Source organism: Coffea arabica, chromosome 5c (genome assembly GCF_036785885.1).
Source record: "Coffea arabica cultivar ET-39 chromosome 5c, Coffea Arabica ET-39 HiFi, whole genome shotgun sequence".
Lineage (NCBI taxonomy): Eukaryota > Viridiplantae > Streptophyta > Magnoliopsida > Gentianales > Rubiaceae > Coffea > Coffea arabica.
Genome location: NC_092319.1, coordinates 36968158 through 36984803, shown reverse-complemented (window position 1 = coordinate 36984803; position 16646 = coordinate 36968158). Strand labels below are relative to the sequence as shown.

Genomic DNA, 16646 nt, shown 5'->3' with positions numbered 1-16646 from the left:
AGGAAGGAAGTTGTCCAAAGAGAATTTTATAAGGAGTTTTTCCCTTCAGGACCGCGGATGGTGTCCTATTGATTAAGTATCGAGCGGTAAGAATGCATTCACCCCAAAAATCAATTGGCAAGTGTGCCTGAAGCATCAAAACTCTCACCACATTAAGGAAGTGACGATGTTTTCTCTCAACTCGTCCATTCTGTTGGGGAGTTCCTACACAAGAAGTTTGGTGCAATATACCATTTTCATCAAAACATTTTCGTAGACACACAAATTCAGTGCTATTATCACTCCTAATAGTCTTCACATCCTTCTCAAATTGTCGTTTAACCATAGCAATAAAATTCTTAAGAACACAAGCAACTTCATGTTTTCTTTTCAGCAAATAAATCCACACAGCACGAGAACAATCATCAACAATTGTCAAGAAATAAGTAGCTCCACAAGAAGCCAAAGCTTTATAAGGCCCCCATAAGTCACAATGCATTAAATCAAAACAATTCTTAGCCTTATTGTCACTAGAATAAAACATCTCCCTAGTCTGTTTTGCTCTAAAACAAACATCACAACTTAAATTATCACTATCTTTACTAAATTTATTTGCTGCAGAAATCAACTCTAGAGCCTTACTCGACGGATGATCCATTCTCCTATGCTAAAGATTGAAGTCTGAAAGTCCAGAAGTTTTACAAGCATTTGCCAAACCCACTACCTTCAAAAAATACAGCCCCTCGTGTTGTTCACCCACTCCAATCAGCCTCCTCGTATTTCGGTCTTGTATAGCACAAATTTTGTTAGTGATTTGCAGTACCAGATTTGAGTCACTGAGAAGTTGTGAAACAGAGGTCAAGTTATATTTTGAATTAGACACAAAAAGAACATGTTGCAATTTCAATCCTCCTCCAAGATGCACCGTACCTTCTTTCAGTGCCACAGTTGCTTCACCATTTGGCATTCCGACTAAACATGGAACAATGTCAGACATAACTCTCAGGTAGGCCTTGTCCCAGTCATATGATGGGAAGCCCCTGAATCTATTATCCAAGACAAAATTTCTTGCTTACCAATCAATCTTTCATTGGATACAGTCTTTTGCGAACTCAAAAGTCCCAGGAAAGTGCTCCATTGTTCATCATTCAACCCACTAACCCCCTTTCGGTCAGTTTCTGTGACTCCTCCGTGATCAGCTTCTGTTGCAAATGTTTGAGTGACATTTGCTCGTGGTACACCACCCCTGCCACGGCCTCCACCACCATTGCGCTTACGCCCACTTCCTCGTCCTGGAGTACTGGAGCGAGGACTATTTCCCCACCAATCTGGATACCCAATTAGCTGAAAGCACGTACCTGAATCGTGCCCCTCATGATTGCAATGTAAGCATACTGCAGTTTTGTCCTCCCCTGAATTTCGTCCACCAACCTGAACTACAAAGCTCATGGGGTTGCCATTCTCTTCCCTTGTTCGTGACATTGTCCTTACTCGTTCTTGCTGAACGACCATTGCATATAACCTATTCAGATTGGGTAATCGCTCTGTGCTCAAAATATTAGCACGCACAGTACCATAGCGTTCTTCATCCAAACCCATCAAAAATTGATGAACTCTTTCTTCCTCCCTTTTCTTTTCCAGTTCAATTGTGAGATTGCACTTGCATCCACCACAACTGCACAATGGTGTTTTGTCGTAATTATTCAGTTCATCCCATATGGTTTTAAGCTATCCATAGTAATTGACTATGGTTTGTCCCTCCAGCTTGCAGTTCGTCAAGTCCGATCGCAATTGCTGGACTCTTGGTCCATTCCCAATTGAGAAGCGTTGCCTTATGTCCTCCCATAAATCTCCAATATTGTCCACAAGAGAAATAGTTGAACGTAAAGAGGGTTCAATGGTGTTAAATACCCATGAAACTAGCATGGAATTAACTGTCCACCAATCTTCAATTTTCGGCGAATCATCTGCCGGTTGTTCCACAGTTCCATCAATGAAACCATACTTCTTTTTGGCCCTCAATGCAGTCCGCACTGCCCGTGCCCACTCTTCATAATTTTTTCCCTTCAACTGCACCTGGGTAATTATGTTGCCTGGATTGTCGTTGGGGCTTAAAGCGTAAGGGCTGGAAGTTTTCTTATCTGAACCAGAATTTCCTTCGTCTTTGGGAGGCATTGCTCTAATACCATGAAGAGAACAGTGATACTAGGATCAAAGAAACCTTGATCTTCTCATTGACCTCAAAGGTGTATTTATATACAGAGATAAGGAGCCTACCTATATAATTTCTATATCTGTACAAAGAAAGATTTCCTATACAATTAGTAAACTACAGAGATAAGGAACCTACCGATATAATTTCTATATTGTACAAAGAAAGATTTCCTATACAATTAGTAAACTAAAGAGATAAGGAACCTACTACCAAAAAATTACATACCGTAAATTGCTGCACTAATTTCTACAATTTCCTAAAGCATCATTCCATAAATTGTTGCACTAATTTCTGCAATTTCCTCAATAGGACCCATGAATCAAGAATGTCTCAGCCGTTTTTTGGGAAAGTTCCTTGCACGACCATTGTTTGCATTTGCTGTGGAACTCACGGGTATCAAGTGCAATTCTTGTAATTTTTGGGGCCCATCAAAAGTTTAAAAAAATCTGGTATATTCAAGGGCAGGAGATGGAAATGAGGGAAAGTTTTTATTGCCAGTTGTGGTAAGTGATATTAATTTTGGGACAGACCAAAAAGGAAAGTATGACACTTTCAATAAGACGGAGGGAGTATAAAATATAAGTAGAATCTATCAAATAACGCATTTTTTGGATCAAAATAAAAGGAAAAAATATTTACTAATTTACAAATAAAAATACACCCTATCAAGGGTTGTGAATAGATAAAAAAACTGGTAAAAAAAAAAAGGGGTTCAATTGTCACTAGGAGAAAATGGGATGAACCTGTTATGGTCTCAGATCTGATTGATTGGAATTTTGGTCAATGGAAGGAAGATTTGGTAGATTCTGTTTTTTGGAGTGATGAAGTTGAGATTATAAAGTCCATTCCTTTGGCGTATTCTAAGAGTCGGGATAAGTTTGTCTGGCATTATACTAAGTTGGGACACTTTAATGTACGGAGTGCTTACCATTTGGCCATGAATCAGAATCTTATTGATGATTCAAGTATCCCGATGTTGGTGGAATCTAGCTCTAATCACAATTCAGTTTGGCTGAAATTTGGAACCTGAAATTACCAAATAAAATTAAAGTCTTTCTTTGGAGGGCTTGCAAAGATTTTCTGCCTTCCTATTACTCGCCTTCATCAGAGGCAAATTCAACTTGAAGATATTTGCCCTCTTATGTAGAGCTCAAGGGGAAGACCTTATGCACATTTTTACGTAATCAATCAAAGCAAGCTAGATTGTTAGGAAAATTTACGTGGAATTTCCCTCCTCACATTTTGTATCCTGCCATAATAGTAGATTCCTTCAATTAATGAAATCTTTGTCTTGTTTTATGAAAAAAAAGAGAGAAAAAGAAGAAGAATAAGAACTCTCTAGTTTCTTAGATGACGCTAAAAATCTCATAGTCCATGAGTAATGGCAAAAAATATTTTTCTATTTCATATTACACCTTATGCCACACCACCAGGATCAGGTGGCAGCAATAATGGATATAGAACCACCTGCAATTAATTAAGAAGAAATTAAATAAAAAAATTATGATTCGGAGGTTTTCTGGGGTAATCAACAGATGACATAGTGATGTTGCATTCTAAATTTGAATGGACCAACTCAGCTAACACTATATTATATATACAAGTCATCTAACGTAAAACACCTGGTACTATTTCAACAGATAATGGTACTCAGTTTCTAGTGATATCTCCAAGAAATAGAAGATGCACATTTATCTGAGAGTCAGGAGCTGAATCTGTTTCAATCGAGTTTCTGAAAAAACAAAGAAAAATAGAGTTTCCAACTTTTGAACATCTGTAGAGGTTTATGACCTAAACTTTTTCCCTTCAATTGAGCACAAGCTCACATTTTTTGGAGCACCTTGAGAACTAGATCAACTTTTTGGTGATTGAAAAAGTGTTAGAACTTACAAGATCCCAATATCAGATATTTGAATACAACTGTAATATAAACGCAGAAATTTTCTTTCCTTGTTCAAATGCCGCGCTCATCCGCTTGTCCAATGGTTGCATGAAACGTTCACCAAAGCCATAGAAGCGTAACATCTCAAATAAATACACTTAATAGACAAGGTTAAACACTTATACATATATTTACATAGGAGTCTTGAACCAATTAACTAAAGTACAAGCCAAAGTATTCATACTATTCAAAATACAATTGGGGTTTCGGTTGCAAAAGAGCTTAACAAAATAACATATACACTAGCTCGACCCTTTCTTCCAAACCATGATTTCAAAGTTTGTCCCCTATAAGGAAAACAAAGATAACGGGAAGGGGGTGAGCTTACGCTCAATGAGGTACCAAAATAATAGCAGTCAAGAATCATAGAACTTCATATTCAATTAGTCACATATGCATATCAAATAAGGAATGAACAAACACCTTAGAGAGAAAGGATACCGGTAGCTCTCAGGAGCCCAAAATTCCTATTGCAGTACTTGATCCAAATCCACCGTCAATGTATGAAGAACAACCATGTCTGTAGATCTCACTTTACACCAAATTCCATCCACCAAACATACCCCTTACCGGGCCCGAACACCTCAACAAAAACAGAAGTGGTAATACTCGAGTATACCGGAAATCCAGAGTCTCCAATACCCAAAGATTTCCTAGAACAAACTACTGTGGTTCGTTATCTAATCGACCAGGGCCTTGCCGGCTCAACTCGAGTAACTAGCCATAGGTTTTGAGCTCAGAGGTCACAGAAAGGTCATTGGATGCAACGTCCAAACAACATCAGATTAAGCACAGATAACAGATTCAAATTTTCACAGTAAATGGGCATACAGACAAGGGAACGAGTGTGATAAAGTACACCCTCGTCTCAAATAGAATAAACAGATAGTACAGTCATTCAAATCACAGATTGCATGTACAGAAACCAAGTTAAGCAACAAATGAGGAGAGTGGTACACTCACCAGCTCACGCAAAGATAACTTCAAAAGTTTTTCACCCAAAGTAGAGCTTTGATCACCATGAAACCTTAAGAATAACATAGGTAAAACAATTGAGGTTTCCACATCCAAAATCTAGCAAATGGAACGCACAAGTGAGGCTCGACTACGAGTCGTATGCCTATTCAAATGAACTACAAATGCAAAGAGATAAAAATGTAACTTTTGAGTAAAAAGGTAGTAGTTGGTCCTAGGGACATGAACGACCTCAAAGCCCTTCACCTCTCCCCAAAACCCTACCTACAATGGTTTACTATTTCCAAATTTGAAGTGGGAAATGATAGTAAGACCAGTTCTAGGAAAATCGAATTTTCCAGTTTTGCGCAACACTTATTTGAAAAATCATATCTCAAGCTTCTTAATTCCAAAATTGATAAAATTTATACCATTGGAAAATAGATTCAAAGAGTTACAACTTTCCAGAATACACTATGGTAAGATTCAGAACACAAGTCAGTCAAATTCGAGCCTCAAGTTGTCGCTTCATCCAGCAAAAGACAGAACAGGTATGCAATTTCAGTTAATTTTGAAAAATCACAGATATTCCTAGGAATTAAGAAAAATCATGAAATTTGGATGGTAGAAACTACTCTGAATCTAGTTTCAAAACAAACGGAACTCAATTCTGACTTTTCTATCTCAAGATATAGTAGTTTTCCCAAGACTGCTCAAGGGTTCCTGCAGAAAATTCAACAGCACCTCCCTCTAAATTCTCTATTTTTCCTTCGTACAAACAACCACCAATTCATCTCAATTGCACATACAAATTACCAGTCATTAAACATTAAACATACTCTTTTAGGGCCATAACACCCTTAATATAAAGCCAATTGATAGCTCCAATATCAACCATCTTCAAGGCCAAATTCGAAACCCTAAATCTGAAATTTAAGTACATAAGCTGGAAATTTCTTTAGGCAAAGTTAACTAGCACCTAAACATAAGGTTTTCCATACATCAAAGCTAATAAATCATGGCCAACCCTTAAGCTTCACATGAGAGCAGAAATTTCACCACAAAACTGGAATTTTACATAACTCTACCTCAAACTATGAAATATTCTCACAAAACTACATATTTAACAACTCTAAACCACTATGATGCAATTATTAAGAGCAAAAAGGAATTTTCTAGGAAATTTACCTTGGAAAGTTGATAGCTTAGGGTTTCTTCTACAAGAATCACTCCACCAAGACCTGTATTCCTCCTTAGATAACACTTTTATGGAAGGGTTTGCAATTTAATCGGTTGAAACTCCAAATTTGGACAAGAAATTGAAGAACAAAGTGAAGTCTCTCTCTTGTTTTTTTCTCTCAATGGCCGGCCAAGCAAGAAGGGAAACGAAAGGAATTTTGGTCAAAATTCTTGATTTAGTAAAGGTGAAGGAAGTTGGTCAAAGTCCAACTCTAATCGGGTCGCGACACTTGGCACCTTTTAGGGTTTAAGCTTATCTTCTTTCTCCCAATGATTAATCTATCTAGCTAACCTCTAATTATCTCCTAACACCTTATAAAATAATATTCCTTAGTACAAAACTTCAATTAGTGGTCAAAATTTTATCGCACTAACTGCACTAGCGGGTCCCACGTCCTTATTACAATTCAAAATTAATATAAACTAACTTATACCAGAAAAATGATTTTATAAACTATATTCACTCATAAAAATCTCTAGAAAATTAATATAATAGGGTATAGCGAAGAAAAATGCATGCGAGGAAATAAAATAAAATAATATAAAATACGGGAAATTTACGGGTCCTCACAAGATGAGTGGCTGTATATAAATTGAATATTCACTTTAGAATCTTAAACTTGTCTCAGGGGGCAGCAGTGAGCTAGAAAGCAACTCTGAGGTTCAAGAATAACTTGGTTTTGATTAGGGTGAGTGTTTCTTAAGTTGCATGTGCATGATTATTTGATGGTGTTGCTTACTTTTGAAATTTTATTGATAAAAGGATTAAAGCGTACATAATCGCTTCTGCCTTAATGATTTGAAATGGATATCATGGTGAATGAACATTGCATTGTGCATGAATGATTGTAGACTGTAGTGTACTTTATCACTTCGGCCGAATTGGGCCCTAGGCCTTGGCAAGCTAATCTAGTCGAGCCAGTAAAGGACTTGGTCGATTCGGTTGGCTACCTTGAGCAATTGAATGGTATACTCGAGTATTACTGAGAAGAGTGGAGATTATTGAACTGTTAATTGATTGACGGGGACTGTTTATTGTTTTAGAGGTTATAAGGGGAAAGAATGATGGAGTGAGAAGAAGTTGTATCCTTTTAAATGAATGTCTACTCTATTGAATTGCTCTCCTGGTCGGCTATGCTCAAGAAATGTTTTGTAATGTTATTGATCGTATACCTTTGAACCTCATTGAGTTTTAGCTCAATCATGTAGCTTTGTTTTCCTTATAGGGGTCGAAGTTTGGAGAATGGACAAATGTCATTAGAAAGATTATGAAAGATCCAACTTAGAGTATATATTGTTATTAAGAATTGTTTTGTATCTTGTAATGACTAAAACTTTTGTTTGGAATTGATAGTATAGTAGTAAGTATGGATATTTGGATGATTAGTGTGAAATGTTATCTCTAAAGTTAATGTTAATAAATGAGCCTTGGCGAGAGCCAAGCATGCGGTCCGCTAATTTCTAGGATACACCCTAAGAGAAGGTGGGGTCATCACACCCAAATGACTTATAGGGGAAGTAAGTGATATTTCCAAAACTTCGGGAGAGGGCAGTGAAATTATTAGAAATGTCAAGGGAGGATTTTGAAATTATCCCTTAGAGCTTTATTAAAACAGAGTGGTTTGAAACTTTAGAATTATAAAGTAAATCAAAGGTTTTGATATATAAAAATTTGCATTTACTTAAACTTAGCCCATTCAAACACTTAAAAATAAATTTTGACCAAGTTTTTGAACCAAAATTTGAAATTCAATTAAATAATAGGCCGAGTTTTGGCCAAAGTAAAGTTAAATTGATTAAAACCTAACCCATTTAAGAGATTTATATGAATCGAACTCAAGCTAATATAGAAGATTTTCCTTCAAACCGAGCTTGAGCTTATTGAAGCTCTCATTTTCAAAGCCCAATTGATAAGGTTATGTATATATATAGAATTTGGTTTAGACAATAAGCTTAGTAAGGGTAATTTAGTTCAAGGGCAATATAGTCCTTCTATTATGATATTAGTATGGCAAATTAGCCAGCATATTTAAATTAATTAATAGGGGTAAATTAGTCAAAAATTTAAAATAATGAATAGGGACAAATTAGTCAAAAATCTTAATATAATTAGTAGGGGCTCATTGGTCCATTTATTATCATATTATTGTGTGAGAGTATGGTTATATAATAGTTAGTTGAATTTGAATTATTTATAAGGGCAAATTAGTCCAAATATTATTATGCTTGTAGTAGGGGCAAATTAGTCAAAAACTTTAAAATTAATTAGGAGGGGCAAATTAGTCCATTCATATTATATTGTGTGGGAGTAGGGTTATATAATTATAAGAGTATAAATTTTTATTTTTTATAAGGATAAATTAGTTTAAAATTGTATTATCCTATCTATTAGTCATCCTAAGATAACTAATATTGCCTCCCCCATGGGATTATTTTATCCCATGAATAGAGTATTAATTTGGTTGGGTAGAATGTGTCATCCTATCTATAAAATGCAATCAAACATGAGATAACACAATATGACTAATCCAATCATGTGTCATCCCATCAACCAAACGGACCCTTATTGAATTATGTATCCAAACAATATACTTAAAAGCACTTAACCACTTAATAAGTACTTTTATTAAATGCTCAATTGGTGAAGCACATTTTAATAAGATACTACAACCCCAAACATGCCCTTAGACACACAGACATTAAGGAATGAGAAAGCCAAGAGGAGCTATCTATTCCTCGGCTTCCTTTTTCCTTTTTGGTCATTAGTTAGAAACAAATTTTCCATTAATCCTTTGCTTCATTTTCTCTAAAATAATAAATGCTAATCATATTTTTGGCTGCGAATCAATCATGAGGAGTGGCTAATTTTTTTTTTTCTAGTCTGAGGATAATCGAAACTTTGGTTTATCGAAAACTATGAGATCTAATTGTTTTTATTGTTTCATTTATTTATAAGTATTTGCATATTTCCTGTTCGTTCATGAAAATGATTATTTTGTGCGATTAAATAATTAATCACTATTTAATTGTTGAAATAGTCTACTGTGATCTAAAATACCAAATCCGTAATCATTTGGTAGTTTTAGTATTTGTGGTGAGTGGTATGATTTGATTGTAGTAGAAACTTTCGAATTTATGTCACGGGAGTATATAATCTAACCTAAACCGAGTTTGTATGTTTTTGGTTAGAATTGATAGCCATTCTAATAATTAACATTGTCAATAAATTAAATCCTAAGTGCTTGTTTAAGGTTGTTTAATTAATTGGCAAGGAAAATAATCACACAGATTATTGTCATTATCAAGATAGTAAAGAGACATAGATTGTCAGAGTTTATTGACAATCATAACCAATCTATTTATTAATAAATCATTTTTATTATTGCATCAATGATAAGTTAAGATAAACCAAAAGTGAAGATTAGCCTTCTAACTAGATAATTGTCGTTTACTGATCTAGCTCTATTTAATTTTGCATTATTATCTTTATTTGATTGAGTTATTTAGCTATATTTCACCAATCCTTCATTTTTATTCATTGTTACTTTACAAGAAAATAAATCATCAAGTCCTTAAGGATACGATCTTATTCACTGCTATATTCGAATTTATATTTTTGAAGTAGAAATTTTATTTTTGCTGGTATGACAATCCAACAAGCTTGATTGAAATTGAGGTTCTTAAAGGTTAAACGAAAAAAAAAGGAAGAAATTAAAATTTCTGATCTTGCATGTTCCCATCTCTTTTATAACTTTCATCACTTAAGAGAGTTGTAAAGATTGTAGTGACTTCTCTCTCCCTTAATTTTTTAGTGGCAAGACTTTTTTGCTTCGTATAATTTCAATCAAGGGTGAAAGCAAGGTGGGGCTCGGGAGGGTCAGCTGTCCCCAAAGACCTTCCAAAATCTCATATGCCTCCTTATACTTTTAATTATCTTATATTTATGAGTAAATTTTATATACACTAACAGTATGTATACTATCGTGGTTGGATGTATGATATATATACAAAGTTTGGATTTCAAATTCAAACTTAGATTATATATCATACATTTAATAGTGAAAGTGTATACATTATCAGTGTATAGAAGATTAATCCTATATTTATTATGAATATTCACATTATAACACTATTCCAATATTAGATACTTGCCCCTCCAAACTTGAGAATATTTTATAAAGTAGACATTATTTTCATGACTCTCTTTTGCTCTAAAAGAAATGTCAAAATTAATATTTGCACAAAAAAATTTATGATATTATGTCCTTGCTCTCCAAATTTTAAAACTTAAGTATTTAAAGACTGTATTGTCAAAAATTTCATTTTTTACTTCTGGAAGTCGAAATCTTGGCTTCACCGCTGACTCAAACTATGATTTTGATGACAATTCATAGGACACCAACAATTTAAGTCTCATAAGCATAGTGTATAACCTGTTAGAAATTTTGTTTGAAATTTGCCCGACCTAAGTGATCATCGAATCCCAGTAGTTACTAGTAAAAGTTTTTTAATTTGTTTTTTCACCATAAGATGGAGAATATACTGCTTGCTTAGCTTAGTGTATCCAACTATCAATTAAATCCCCCCAAGTACCTAAAAAAGTAAAATATACGAGCCAATCTTCCCCACTATGAAACATAATCATCAAGTGTACTTTAACCAAACATGCTTCAAGCATATATATAAGTAACTTTCCACAACATTTCTTGACAGTCTCTTATCAGACTAGGATCAGTTGGAAAAAAATGCAGTGGAACAAGCGTATTACGGAAATACAATCTTGCCGTTTCCTAGCCCTCGATAACACGTCCTGGTACGTCTATGAGGGCAGTTAATGACGGAAAAAGAAACTTGCCCACTTCGGTTTTTGCTAGGTCGGTAGCAGATTCCTATCTCTTGCAGTACTGGCACATTGCGGTGAACTCGAGCGTCGTTCAGGCATTTTAGATCCGGAGTCCCATGAGTTGTACGCCAAATCGTAGAGTTAACGTCACTTACTTCATGACTGTGGCCCCGGGATAATCCGCCCTGTTCTAAAATGCTTAAAAGATTATATCGATTCTTCAGTTTAATAGCAAGATCGAAGTACTGAGTCTGGTTGTACATGTTCTCGGAACACGTCCCATGCTTCTTCCATTCATGTCCCCAAAATGATTGGGCTAGGACACGACTTCCTACTGTGTCATATTCTGGTCTTGGTTGGTCAAGGTCAGGCCAGATTGAGTCCAGTTGTTTAAATTTGTTTTCATCCTGGAAATAATCCTTTGAAGTTAAGAGTAAACAAGAATAAATCCACATCTCGTGTCTAAAGTTTCAATAAGTAGTAAAAGTTACCTGTATTGGAGCAAATCCGGTTTTTTTGCAATTTTCCACTGTGCCAGTGTGGTTTGCTGGCCACAGGCCATGGATAGTGAAATCATTTGGCCAAGGAACTCTTCGGCATCTGTGGAACTGGCAATAACCACCCGGCCACTGTTCAACCATATTGAAGTATTGAAAAGAAGAATCAATAGCTGAAGGACAAAGTGCAAGTATCAGGATTAAGAGTTTAAACATTTCAGCCAGCATGGCCACTTTGTTAATGTGAATAATGCGTATTGCAAGTGAGCAATTAGAGGTGGAAGGGATGGATTTCAGTAAAATATGGGAGACTATTTATAGAGTCTCTCAAAGTCATGCTACAGGGTAGATTTTTAGTGGCATTGTTACACGGTTAGGCAGGGCACATGCATGGGACATGTCACATTCATCATATGCATTTGTCACACAAAAAAGCAATTACTTGAATAGTTATAACTTTTGATAAAGTTTCAGCAAGAATTTTTAACAATTTGAGGTTGTTATGCAAAAATAAGTTAAATTTGTAACTAAACTAGTACTATTATTTACTTGAGAATACTGCAGTTTAATCCTTGTTCAACAATTAAGCCTCAGTTCTCTTTTCATCTAATGATCTATGCTCAAGAATGAGTGCCACCTTGTTAAAGAGCACACGAGTAAACTTTCTTCTCCAATGTCATAGGAACAAAAGAAGACACGAATTGCATAAAACCAAAACCCTGTATTAATGATGCTAGAGAACGTATGAACCAGAGCTACTTGCATTATTGCAAAGCCGGGACATCGAGACATACAGATGAGAAAAACTAAAAAATGTAATCTAATCAAGGCCTAAAATAGACTATAACTATCATAGGCATTTGTGCCACTACATTCAATAGAGAGAAACCAAACTTTCCTTTAGAATTACGAGTTGTAGGTAAAATCCTTTAATATCATATTTCTTCAACTTGGAATCATTTTGGATACCAAATGAAACCAACTGCTTGCAACAATCTGCAAGGAGTTTGTCATTGCTCCAAAAAGATAATACGCACTGGATTCCTGAAAAAGGTCCCAAGAAAAACTTCTTTACCCAAGACTCCTCAACACCGTATTCCATCATTGCCCATATCTCAATGTACTGTTCTGATTTGTCATACAATTCACTATCTAACAATCTGCCTCTTGAAAATAAAATCAACGCCATGGAATCATCTAAAACAACAAGACTGTGCTCCACCGATCGCGGTTCTGCTTGTTCTCCTAGCCAGCCATTAGGATACTTGATCTCTTTGAATACCTCAGCTCCCATCTCAAACGAAAGAATATGCGGGCTAGATTCCGGGCCTGCGCTCCAATGGAAAAATCCGTTGAAAAGTAGGTCGAAACAATCGCGAAGTATAACTGGTGGCAGAATGGCATCCACTTGTCTCCAAGAATCAGTACTCAAGTTGTATATCTCAGCTCGAAAATCATAAAGGGAGGATTCAAAAATTCTGACGACCTTGTAGTCGTCAATAGTGCTGTCAAACCCCAACCCCACAACATGTGTCTGTCGGAGGAATCCTCCTGGGCTGCCAAAGGAACTCTGAGGAAGTGTTCGAAATTTTCGCGTCATTGGATTACACAAATGTATTCCTTCATGAAAATCCCTGAGGCAAACTATCCCATTGCAGGGGCCAATTAGCTGCAGAGGCCAATTAGCTTCATCAAGTTCAGGCAGCTCCAATTCAGGGGCTGCAGCTAGAAGAGATTCATCAGCTGGAGAATGGAATGACAGCACATTTTTGTTATCCTCGTCTCTTAAACGCTTGACGATTATGTACTCCGTGCTTTGCGCAAGGCAGAGATGCATATTGATGAAGTGACGACTATTGATCAAATCACGCCAACCTCTACAAACACAGTTGAATTTGATCAATGATTTGACGGGCAACCTCAGTAGGATCTCCATAACGATTTCTTCATTTAGATTTATCTCACTTGCGCCCTCCATTTTTATTCGCTTGGTGAATGGCACAAGTGATAAGACTAATAATCTGCTACCTTCCCGGTTTCTTTCTTCTAGTCACGTTGGTTTTTGCTTTTAGTAAGTGGTGGGTCTTATGGAAAGCTTTTCAAAAAGTCATGAGGGGCCTAGAATGGTTGTAGATTGTGCATTTATGATGAGTGTAGTAGATTTTGGCTCGGAGAGTTTGTTGATGTGATAAATGCTTGTTGCCGGATTAGCCTCTTCTCCGCTACATTCCCCCCTCCATATTTTTCAACCACATTTTTATTCTCTTATCTACCTTTTCTATGTCATATAGGTCTCATGTCAAAAAAAAAAAAAAAATCTACAGAATTACTTTTTTATTTATAAAAATGTACATTGCAAAGCCACCGGAGAGAGGTGTGCGACCATGCTACGATCTGGACATAACAAGTGCTATTATACATCTAATAACAAAATTAAGCTATGTGGGTAATATCAAGTCAAAGAAATGTTGGTTGGAAACCTTTTATTAAAAAGATTGAAGATTAGGGGCATTCCCCTCAAAAAATATGTGAAGAAATAAAACCATCTATGCTTATCACAAACAAGTCCACACTTGGGAAGAAAATTAAAGACTAATTTCATTATGCACCCACAAATTTCCAATTCTCACTTTCCACCGGTAATTGTAGTGTTGCACCCAAGGCTTGGGAATTCGTCCGACTTTGAACCTTCAGTGAACCATTATGATAATGCAGACTGCACATCATGATCTTTAGCAAGGAAATCAAATTCACCTTCAACCCTTAAATTCTTCCTATTTTATCTTTAAACCCCAAACTCTATATTTTTTTACCCTAATTCTGTTTTAATTTCCTTATATATTTCTTAAATGTGTAATAGGCATGCATAAATGTTTACTTGGTATTTGACACAATTCAAGGCCTTCAAATTTATAATATTGATTTTCTAATAGTTGTATCTCTATAATGGCATGAATACTAAATTATAAAACGCTAATGCACATATATGTAAGTGAGCGATGGGCATGGGTTAGCATAGTTTTTATTAGAAAGCAGAAATTTGTCTACAAGCAAGCTATTTACCACAAGTATATACATTCAATTCATATTTCATAATTCAATATTAAATGAAAACATACTAGTACTATTTTAACCAACATATTTTTTAAAATTTTCTTTAGAAGTAAAGGTGCGGGATTTTAAGAAGTTGAAAAGGTGAAGGACAATTAAACTCAAATCCTTTAATTCTTGAAATATCAACTTTAAATAAATACTGCGCCTAGGCCTCCTCGGCTCAACTAATATATATAATCCATTATGGCTCGCATAAGTTATATGTTGGTTAAAAGTACAATGACTATAAAGCCAAATCATGATTATATACAAGTTGTTTATTATTTATGCATTCTTTTCAATCTTGATCTAATCTAGGAGATATTCCTCCCTCATTTTATGATTTCATTCAAAACCATATTCTTTTTTTTTTTTCAAAGTAAAACCCTGTAAATAGGGGAGGGATGCTAGCCCTCCTTGTGTGAGAAATTTATTTCAACAAGCTTCTATTTTGAAAGAAAAATACCAAACTCAATATTATGGAAATATATTTAAAAATCGAAGATTAGGCATAAGGTTTCAATGTTGAACAAAGTTTTAAAATTTGTTAATGCTTTTTTTTTTTAAACCCTTCCACCCCTTTCCATTACTTATTCCTAGTATTCCAAGGGTTGAATATTTTTCTATGGACTTTGTACTTGAGTTACCTAGGACTAGGTATGGATATGACTCTGTTTATGTGGTTATTAACCATTTCTTTAAGATGGCACATTTTATTTCATGTCATAAAACTGACAATGCTAAGCAAGTAGCTGATTTGTTCTTTAGGGAAATTGTTAGATTGTATGGAATGCCATGTACCATTATTAGTGATAGAGATGTCAAATTCCTTAATTATTTTTGGAAATCTTTATGGAGTAAGTTAGGAACTAAACTCTTGTTTTCTACGTCTAGTCACCCTCAAACTGATGGTCAAACTGAAGTGGTTAATAGGACACTCTCTACTTTGTTGCATGCTATCATTCAAAGGAATCTTAAATCATGGGAAGATTGTTTGCCACATGTTGAATTTGCTTATAGCCGCACAGTCCATAGCATCACACAATACTCACCATTTGAAGTTGTTTATGGTTTTAACCCTCTCACACCTCTAGACTTATCTCCTTTACCTATGTCTGAGAGAGTTAATATGGATGGTTTGAAACAAGCTGAACAAGTGCATGCTTGTACCAAAAGGTAAGAGATAATATTAAGAAAAGGAATTTCAATTTATTCTAACAAGGGTTGTCGCAAGATGATTTTTGAGTCAGGTGATTGGGTGTGGATTCACATCCACAAAGAAAGATTCCCGGTAAGACGATGCAATAAACTCTTGCCTAGAGGTGATGGACCTTTCCAAGTAGTGGAGCACATCAATGATAATGCTTACAAGTTAGACCTACCAGGTCAGTATGGTGTACACGCTACTTTCAATGTGGTTGACTTAAGTCCTTATCTTGCAGATGATGAGCTTGATTTGAGACCAAGTTGAGCTAGGTGGTCCGATGACTACATTTTTTGGCAATCTCTGCCAATTTAGAGACTTACATTGTTCATGTTGAGACACCTGAATCTTTTCCTCAGCTGTCCACAGAAAGTTTTTCAAGCCAAAAAGTTGAATTTCAAAGTAAATTTTGCATAGTTGTCATTCATCCAACGCTGATAGTGTATATACTGTCAGTATAGGAAATATTGGTTATCAGGATATCTTCACAAAATAAGTTAATAATGTGTTTTTTTTTTTTTTGTATAGATTTGTTTAGATCGAGTACAACTAAAACATTGGTTAGCAGGATATCTTCACAAAATCACTGAATGGTAAAAAAGTAACAAGAGAGCCTACAAGAAGTTTATTATGGAATACTTAGCTCTAATACCTTACATCCTAGAATTCCAATCATGGAA

General features: G+C 35.4%; 3 protein-coding genes across 3 annotated transcripts; all 3 read right to left on the bottom strand.

Moving 5' to 3' along the window:
- Window positions 1-1707: 1707 nt before the first annotated feature.
- On the bottom strand, window positions 1708-2154 carry LOC140007300 (uncharacterized). The gene has a single exon (XM_072050025.1). The coding sequence runs from the start codon at window positions 2152-2154 to the stop codon at window positions 1708-1710; it is 447 nt and encodes a 148-aa protein (XP_071906126.1).
- Window positions 2155-3610: 1456 nt separating this feature from the next.
- LOC113690082 (ribonuclease S-2-like) lies at window positions 3611-11897 on the bottom strand. The gene is made up of 3 exons (XM_027207898.2): window positions 11664-11897; window positions 11328-11579; window positions 3611-3661 (listed from the first exon to the last, which is right to left on the bottom strand). The coding sequence occupies exons 1-3, from the start codon at window positions 11895-11897 to the stop codon at window positions 3611-3613; spliced, it is 537 nt and encodes a 178-aa protein (XP_027063699.2).
- Window positions 11898-12370: 473 nt separating this feature from the next.
- LOC113689366 (F-box protein CPR1-like) lies at window positions 12371-13698 on the bottom strand. Its single transcript, XM_027207150.2, has one exon. It carries the CDS (start codon window positions 13645-13647, stop codon window positions 12544-12546), a length of 1104 nt encoding a protein of 367 aa, XP_027062951.1. The 5' UTR covers window positions 13648-13698; the 3' UTR covers window positions 12371-12543.
- Between the last annotated feature and the right edge of the window lie 2948 nt (window positions 13699-16646).